Source organism: Ipomoea nil, unplaced genomic scaffold, assembly GCF_001879475.1.
Source record: "Ipomoea nil cultivar Tokyo-kokei standard unplaced genomic scaffold, Asagao_1.1 scaffold1043, whole genome shotgun sequence".
Taxonomy (NCBI): Eukaryota; Viridiplantae; Streptophyta; class Magnoliopsida; order Solanales; family Convolvulaceae; genus Ipomoea; species Ipomoea nil.
The window spans coordinates 6,914,803-6,924,339 of NW_017617471.1; the positions used below are offsets into that span (position 1 = coordinate 6,914,803).

General features: G+C 34.2%; 1 protein-coding gene across 1 annotated transcript; it reads right to left on the reverse strand.

Moving 5' to 3' along the window:
• Positions 1 to 2,143: 2,143 nt before the first annotated feature.
• On the reverse strand, positions 2,144 to 5,052 carry LOC109180876 (beta-glucuronosyltransferase GlcAT14C-like). The gene is made up of 5 exons (XM_019330576.1): positions 4,724 to 5,052; positions 4,129 to 4,690; positions 3,324 to 3,399; positions 3,101 to 3,216; positions 2,144 to 2,786 (listed from the first exon to the last, which is right to left on the reverse strand). The coding sequence occupies exons 2-5, from the start codon at positions 4,667 to 4,669 to the stop codon at positions 2,272 to 2,274; spliced, it is 1,248 nt and encodes a 415-aa protein (XP_019186121.1). The 5' UTR covers positions 4,670 to 4,690; positions 4,724 to 5,052; the 3' UTR covers positions 2,144 to 2,271.
• Between the last annotated feature and the right edge of the window lie 4,485 nt (positions 5,053 to 9,537).

Here is a 9,537-nt window from a genome sequence, read left to right on the forward strand (position 1 = left end):
CCCACCCCATGTATAACCCTTGTATGTATATATGTATATATAGTACAAGTTTTAATATAAATACAATAAAATAGATAAAAGTTAAAAAAAGATGATTAGATCAGGTGGCAAGGCATGTGTCTTATCTTTGTATAAGAGGCTAAGGTTCAATGCCTCAGCGTCAACATCCAACAATATCTATGGCTATATTTTTTATTAGATTATTTAATTTCTGAGAAGTGTAAATTTTAATATTATGTTAATGTATCCCGCTATCAATATGCCATGAGATCTAAGGATAGAACCATACTTTTCTTGTTGTAGTCCATAAAAGACTATTCTATTGTTGATCATACAATTATAATGTCATTTTTACTTTTCATACTCAACTATTAATTTAATAACATTTAGTACTTAAACTTTTTAAAACTCAACCAAACTTACTCTTACCACTATACTCATCATGTGAACAAAATAAAGTAGGATTAGTTCAAATGAGTGATATATGTCAAGATATGTATAATGCACGATTTGATTTTGTGTGAAAAAAATATTACATTATTGTTTTATTTTGATTCCAACTTTGATTAAACAACCTGACTATTTTTATTTAAATCTATTCCGATTACTAAATATTTAATTTTAAACCCGATTAAAATTTTCTTCTTTTTTTTTTAACCAAAGGCAATTTTTTAGCATAGGCTAATTAAAGAATTGCAAGGAATTATTGAAGGAAAAGGTGAGTCTTGGGCACTTTGTACAAACATTCTCAAGTGTTTGGACCAAACAAAATCCTTTTCTCACCCCCCCCCCCCCCCCACCCCCCAAAGGGGCCATATATTATATATACATTATGATGGTGCAGTAGTACTAGTATGTGGAAACAGTGAGTATAAAGAGTGAGAAGGGGGTAGCCCCACTCTTATCCTAAAGTAGTGAAAAGAATGCAAAATAGGGTTTCTTGGTTCATCAAGTTTAAAAGACTATGGAGCTAAGCAACTTAGCATTGTGGTAAAGTGAGTGCCATAAAGGTGCATGCAATGCAAGCAGCCTAAGTATAAAATTCAAATTCCGGCCTGTCCCATCAACTTATTGTAATATAATGCATGCCTCTTAATTAAGTACCTTTTTAATTTTTATTTATGACTAAATAAGCATATATAGTGTCAACAATTTGCACTTCAATTTGTTATACAATATGCATTCCAGGTCAAGTTTGATAAACTTGCCATGGTGGCATAACATAACGGTACGTGCAGATTTAATCAAGAAATTAGTGATTAATAAATGTACGACAGGTCTATTAGATATTTTAATTAAAAGATTACTAACATATATTTATTTGTATTTTTATCGGATCGAGTTTGATAAATCTGTCATGGTATAACATAACGACAATGTTGCAGAAGGCGCTAGGCGGCGCTAGTCGAGCGTCCGGAGGGCGCCTAGCACCTAGCAGGCGACCTAGCTAGTAATCCGAGTACGTATATCATCTCCACTTTTCTCACTCAGAGCTAGGAGTTGTTAGATGGTTAGTTGAGTATTTGACTGGAGAAATATTGAAGAGGAGTAGCCGAGTAGGCAAAAAAAAAAAAAAAAAAAAACCATTTGGCCGAGTTGAGCACCAACTCGGCGTCGACCGATTAGTCGATCAATCGACTAAAAGCAGCCTAGGGCTGAAATCGCCTCGGCATAGGAGCACCTAGTGCCTAGTCGGCCCGCCTAGGCCGATTTTTACAACACTGCATAACGATGTGGATTTAATAAAAAGAATTTGTGATTAATAAAAGAAACATGTTTGTCAAGGATCTTGTGGTCTAGTGGCACCAAATTTTTTTTCCATATGGGAGGTTGTGGGTTCGAGCCTCCTCCTTTTGCAGTTTTTGGGCAAGAATTTTAGGGGTTTATGGTTTAGGATTAATCTGACGTAATGTGACTAAATGTCAATAATTCGATCCTTGGCTTTAGGTGTTCGACAATGAAAACCTTTGGTATATCCAAAAAAGTAAAGAATGTGACTACAACATGGGCCAGATCAGACAAATCTTCAAAGATCAAATCTGTGTAATATGACAGCAGATACAAGGAACTAGATATCAATGAAGACTACCCCTGTCTAAAATTGCAGATCATCATCTTTTGGATGGTAAGAACAAAGAGCAGAGTTTCAAAACACGTGTAGAATTATAAACAGATGTTACAGCATAATGACTGTACATAGACACTAACACTAGGAAGAAAGTTAGCAAAGAATAAGAGAATCTGAAGAGATTCTCTGCACATAATCTTAAGTTATTTACACTGAGTAAACCTGAAATATTCAGAATCAAGGAGCTTCAGTACAAGTTTTTCCAACCTTCTTGACCCTGCAGAAGGCTTAACTGCATCACAACTGCCACGTGCTAGACAAGGATCTTTACCTAAACCAGGACTCCCAACACACCAACCCCCGGGGGTAAACAGCCCGTCAGATCTTCTCAAGAGTTCCCTATCGATCTCGTTAAGAACAGGATCATCTGCGGCAAAAGTGCGAGCGAATGGGGCCCCACTCTGGACCATGTCCTCGAAGTGCTCCATTGTCAAGTTCATCGGGTTCTGCTTCGGGGGACTGTCCCATTTTAGGTAGTGTAAGTCATGGTTCACCGTCGTGTTCTGATAGTCCTTGTGATTGCAGACAACCGTGTGGAAGTAGCCCTCGGGGGAGGATATGAAATTGGTATAGTACATAAGAAGAGTGCGCGGGAGATTGTCCCATCCCCAAATGCAGAATTCCAAGAACGATCTCGTGAGAACCACCCATTCAGATCCTGCAAATTTTTCAGATTTTTCTAAAAATGGTTATCAATCACAGTACTAAAAAATATCATTTGTGTTGGGCGTCGGCTGAGTTGGCCGAGTTCAGCCCCTGCTCGATTCGAGACGTGGTTTACCTTGGAAAGATGTGGTTAAATGGTTAATGTCCACTACTTATCACCAATTGGTTTTAAGTATGATATGGCAACCAGATAGCCAAATAATTCTGTGATTAAGCGTGCTTGACTTGGGAAGTAAGCATAGTGCAGCGCTCAGATCTAACAATTTGGAAATCTATTGAGTTCAAGAAAAGGTGAAGGGGCAGTACCCATGAACAGCTTGAAAGCGGCCGGCATTGACCTTTTCTCCTTTGCCCAAAATACCCCAGATTTCTTCGAATGATATAAGCCCGGATCTACGATTATAGGCCTAGCCCTCTGAAACCTGTGGGTATAAAAAGCATTTTAGAATCACTACGTATCAGTGGTCGGTCATAACTAACTACCCGTCTCACAAAGTTGAAACATGGATGTATAGAGTAGAATGCTCACTCTTTCCAGCCAAGATTTGTTGAGTGCTCGAGAAAATTCAGATCCCTGGGCAAAAACGAAAAAACATGCAGGATATCTGTAACAAAGATGGCAAGATTTTTCTTCATTAATAACGAGAAGATGGCAGACAAATGAAGATCCATTGGACTACAATCTTAACAAATACAGAGTATAAAGCTATTAGAGGAATCGCGATTAGGCCAATGCACGTGATTAAACATAATATTTTCAATTTGCATCACTGAATAACATATCCACTTGTACAAACAACTCATGAAAACGCAATGAAACAAAATTTTCAAGAACTTTTTGTCTTTCAAGCAACGATTAAATAACAACACATCTATAAATAACAAAATACAAGTAAATGAAGTATTCAAAATAATTAAATAGCCATCACCATACCCGTAACTTGACCGTAAATGAATTCAATCAATTCTAGCCACTATATGTTTCCCTAAGTTCTACTTGAAGGAGATCTGCAATCGAATTCCTTCAATACATTAATGCAAAAAAAAGGCACTATAAGATTAACATTCCACTTGGTCATCAGCACTATAAGTTCAAATAGATTGCAATTCTAACCTCTAATTCTTTTTGCATGTTTGGAATCTTAATGATTCCTTAGGAATCCCTTTTCCATTTTATTCCATTACACTTGTCCATAAAATTACCCGCTTAATCTGACAATTGGTATCAGAGCATATCACTTGTAAATTCCCATTCATATCATCAAGAAGCATTGAGAGCAAAAATTAGAAATGAAAAATAAAGAAATAGATACAGAGGAGCAAGATATACTAACCATCTTGAGGCATGAGAGGGTAATCTGAAGCACTGAGATTGATAAACCAATCCCAATTCTTAGCCTTCTTCAAGAGAATGGCGACGGCGTGGAGCGTGGAAGCCATGATAGTAGGGCCTCTATAGGTGACTAAATCCGCCTTTCCAATCACCATAACATTCTTAAACTCCCTAATCACAACCTCGGATTTCGCAAACTTAGCCAGCTCCATCCTCTCCGCATCCTCGGCCTCCAAATCAAGATGCAGCAAATAGTAATTCCGGGGATGGTACAACGCCCTAAGCAGCCGCTTCATCCGCCGGCCGTCGCCTTTGGAGCCCGAGATCAAAAACGCCAGTCGGGGCAGCTCCGGCAGGGACCCGGATCCGAGTAACCCGGAATCATCGGTTCTTGACTCTGAATGTGGGAAGGGAGAAGATTTGTGGGCTTTGGGGTGATTAAAAATCAGGATGGAAACCAGTATGAGAATGAACACTGAAAGGCAAAGTAAGGGTACTGACCATCTCTTATTGCCGGCGAATCTTATCTTAGCTTTTCTCATTACAGATTGCGATGGTCTCAAGATCTGGGTTTTATGTATAGATCAGAATGAAGTTTTTGAAGGTGGGATTTGGCCGGAGGGGGGGAAATAGTGGTCGGAGAATGAATTTGACTTGTTGGCTGTCGGTAATATTCGGTTGGCCGGCTGTTTTCTGGAGCACAGGTGCGGGCGTTGCGTCACTTTCACTACATTCAAATTAGAAATCTTTTACTTCATCCGCTTTGGTTGTACGATCTTCCCATTTAATGAATCCGCCATCTGGAACAAATTTCTACATAACACTCCAGATTGAATTACAAACATGTTTTTCTTAACTTCAACCATTATCCAGAAAAAAGCCTTTGATTTGAAAATCTGTCAACACTGCAATTGAAAGGGTTTTGAAGTTGGATAGTAAATTCATTTTATTGTTTGACAATTAGCTATTAGTTGTAGCTGTTAGTGGATTGTATTTACGGCTTTGAATTTGATAATTAACTATTAGTTGTAGCTGATAGTGAATTGTATTCACTGATTTGATTAGTGATAATATTAGCAGTTTGTGAAAAAATGTTCTATTAAATTAGTTATTAACTTTACATATAAAATGATTTTTGTAAATAATTTATCTTGTGTTAGCCTAATGGCATTCCATTACCATTTCAGATGACATATGTTGGAACTTAGGTGTTTAAATTTTTTGGATTGAAAATGTTTGATAGAGTACTATACTACTTTGTAAAAAATTATGAATATTTTTTAAAAAAATTGTGCTAATAATTTATTAATTATTAATAATTAATAATTTAGATATAAATAAAAAATATTTTTAAAATAATTATTGTTTATAATAATAATAATAACAATTAATAAAGAACATTTAATAAAAATATCTTTTTACTATTTTCATAAATAAACACATTATAATTTTAAATAAAATAAAATATGTGTGTTAAAATAATTTTTTTTTTTAAAAAAAAACTTTTAAAAAATGAGGGGGAGAGATCGTACAGTTTGAGAAAAATGTGAGGGTATCATAGAAACTTAATAAATTTTTCTCGAAAAATCTCAATGTAACTTTTCGAATTTAAAAATCGATCTCAAAAAGCATTTTATCAAATACTTACAGGGTGTTTGGTTGGTAGGAGGGAATTAGGAGAAAAAGTAATTGTAATTTCGTGGAAAAAAGAATAAGATAATAATAAAGTAAAAATTTAAATTACATTATTTGGTATGAAGAAATAGAATTATTAAGAATTGAAAGAAAATAAGTGATATAAAAATTAAAATGCCCTTCTGTAGTAATAATAATAATAATAATAATAATAATAATAATAATAATAATAATAATAATAATAATAATAATGAATTGTAATTCAATAAGAACAAATAAAGTGGGAACTCAAATTTCATTGTTTGGTAAGCAGAAATAAAATTACCGAAAATTGAATGAAAAGAAGTTAACAAAGACTAAAATGCTATTGTACTACTACTACAACAACTAGTAGTCTGAATTCCATAGAGTCTAGTAATTTGGTTTTTATTTTATGTACGGTTAGCAGGGGCGGACCAAGCATGGGGGTAGTAGGGACAGCTGCCCCCACTCACCCTACCCCCTAGCCCATGTGTGTGTGTGTGTGTGTATATGTATATATATATATATATATATATATATATATATATATATATATATATATATATATATATATATATATATATATATATATATATATATTACACGTTTTAGATATATCTATATGAAAAAGAATGATTTTATATAATAGATTGGCTAGTCCAGTTGGTAGATGCGTGTGTAATTTCTTGAAAGGTCAGGGTTGAAAGCTTCTTTATGGTTTTTTGACTTTCAACACGTTTTTAGATATATCTATATGAAAACGAATGATGTTACATAATAGATTAGCTAGTCTAGTTGGTAGATACGTGTGTAATTCCCTGAAAGGTCGGGGTTGAAAGCTTCTTTATGGCTTTTTGACTTTCAACAGCTCCTTTATGGAATATATATATATATATATATATATATATATATATATATATATATATATATATATATATATAACTCTTTTTTATATTAATAATGACATGTGTAATTTATAATGTATTTTTTATTTGAATTATTTTATTAAATTAATTACATTTCATATTTTGTTATGAATATTTTTATAAAGTTTTGATGTATTTTATTTTTCACATATATCCGCCAATATTTATGACTATATCTTTTAAGTGTTTTATTATTTTTTAAAGGGAAAAGGGTCAAATAGGCCCTTGAACTTTAGCTTAAAAGTTAATTAGGCCCCTAAACTTTTTAAAGGTGCAATTACACCCATCAATAATTCATTTAGGTGCAATGAAGCCCAAAAACAAGTTAATGACCTGCTATCACAGGTCATTAGGGTTCAGGCCACCTTCCGGCGAATTTTTCGACAAAAAAAATGTGACCAGCAACCGACCCAAATTTGTCGAAAATTTCGCCGGTCACTTCTTTTGTCGAAAATTTCGCCGGTCACTTTTTTTTTTCGCCGGAAGGTGGCCTGAAGCCTAATGACCTGTGATAGCAGGTCATTAATTTGTTTTTGGGCTTCATTGCACTTAAATGAATTGTTGATGGGTGTAATTGCACCTTTAAAAAGTTTAGGGGCCTAATTGACTTTTAAGCTAAAGTTCGATGGCCTATTTGACTGATGCGTAGTATATTTGCAAACAAATAATTCTCGGAGTACGAGTTATCGATCCAAAGGGAAGTGGTTGTATCAAGCACTAGTTATTAACTTATTCATTAGAGCTAATCCTAACAATTACTTAGATGATTGATTGGCATAAAATAAATAAAATAAAACAGAGGTTCAGGATTTTGAAAACAATTAGAGAGAAGTTGAGATTCATGGGATTCAAGTATTTAATCACCTAGTGCCAATTATCGTTTGCAATATTTAGTTTGGAATCAAGATTTGTGTGGGAATGCAAAGTGGAATCGAATTACTCCCGTAATCTCTATTCCTAGTGAATTTCCACTCCCGTGGCTTAAACACCCAATAAGATCGAAGATCAGCATTCAATTATTCCTAATTACTACCATCTCCCGATTGGCAACAATCTAGAATAAACTTCCCCTAATAAGTTCCCCTTTCCCAAGGTCCAACCATTAGGTGCAATTGTGTGTACCCTAATATATGCCCCAACTCCCATTGGTGACACAAACATGGCTATGAAGCTAGTAACTATGGCCATTAATTACAAGCATCAAACAATATTATCACGATTGCAACACAAGTATTAAACCCAAATAATAATATATTAAAGAAACTGAGAGCTCAGGCACATAGGTTCATAAACACTTTTACCCAAGAATCTCTAAAGAATTTAGCCAAGCATGACTAAATTATACATAGCAAATATAAATAAAGAATTACAAATCATCAAAAGAGTACAAGAATTAACCAGACGATTTTCCCAAATCTCCCTAGTCTTCTTCTTGCTTTCCAAGACAACTTGTGGCTCTTGATTTCTCTCCTTCTTGTCTCCAAGAATCTCTGAATTCTCTCCGTCTCAATTAGGGTTGAGGAAGGAGGGATTTTATAGTGGGTACAAAGTTGAGATGAAATAGGAATCTTGTACAAAATTGAACTCAAATTATAATTCCTATATTTAAATAAAGAAATTGTCGTAATTAATTTAAAATTGAAGTTGGAATTGGAATTTGGAATTGAAGTGTGAATTGGGGTTTGAGAATTGAATTGAATATGGTAATCAGCGCCCTTCACTGTTGTTGATTCCAGCGCCCTCGCTCGACGCGTCGAGACCAGCAGGTCCCGATCACCAAACTTTCTGGAAATTTTCGACACGTCGAGTACTCTGGGCCCCGAACTTGTCCAAAATTGCTCCAAACTCATCCTTGAACTTCCCTTGCTCATAGAATTGACCTACAATGGTTCAAAAACACTAACAAACACCGTAAAACATTCAAAACAAGTGTGAACCATAATTAAATGATAATAGCAAGAAAAATATGTATTAAATAAGCAAAATTAAAGAACTTAAATACTGAGATGATTCAAAATAACTATAAAAACAAGCAAAGATGTGATAACATCATTGACCCTTTTCCCTTTTTAAAATTATTTCTTTTACTTTAATGTTTTCGTTACCACTGAACAGAATTTCTTGATCCACCACTGACGGTTAGTAAACTAGTTCATGCTCTTGCGAGTGCGATTTTATCTGATCATTGTCTTTAAGAAACTTCCCCTCCAAGTTATATTTCTCACTTAATATAATTGAGTTCGGTGATGGCTTTCAAAAAGAAAAAAAAAAAAATTGTCATTCCTACAAACAAACATGCAAATTGAATTTAGATACAATTCTCATTCTTGAAAGATGTGACCAATCGTTATGCTATGGATTCGTGTCCAGCATACATTGTGGACACAGTAACGGTGTCGTTAGTGGCACGGTTATCTTCCATCATTTTTTATTTTTTATTTTTTATTTCAGACCGCTTCGTTATAGGAACATATGTTCATAATTTTATCACTATATGTTCATAATTGTAAGTTCATAATGTCAGAGCTCTGTGTTCATAATTTCATAACTGTACATTTATACTTCCATAATTGTACATTCATAATTCTGTAACTGCACATTTATAATTCAATAACTGTAAATTCATAATTTTCGAAGCTCTATGTTCACAATTTTAGAGCTCTATGTTCATAATTTTATCACTATATGTTCATAATGTCATAGCTCTGTGTTCATAATTTTATAACTGTACATTCATAATTTTTGAAACTCTATGTTCATAGTTTTAGAGCTATATGTTCATAATTTTATCACTATATGTTCATAATTGTAAGTTCATAATGTCAGAG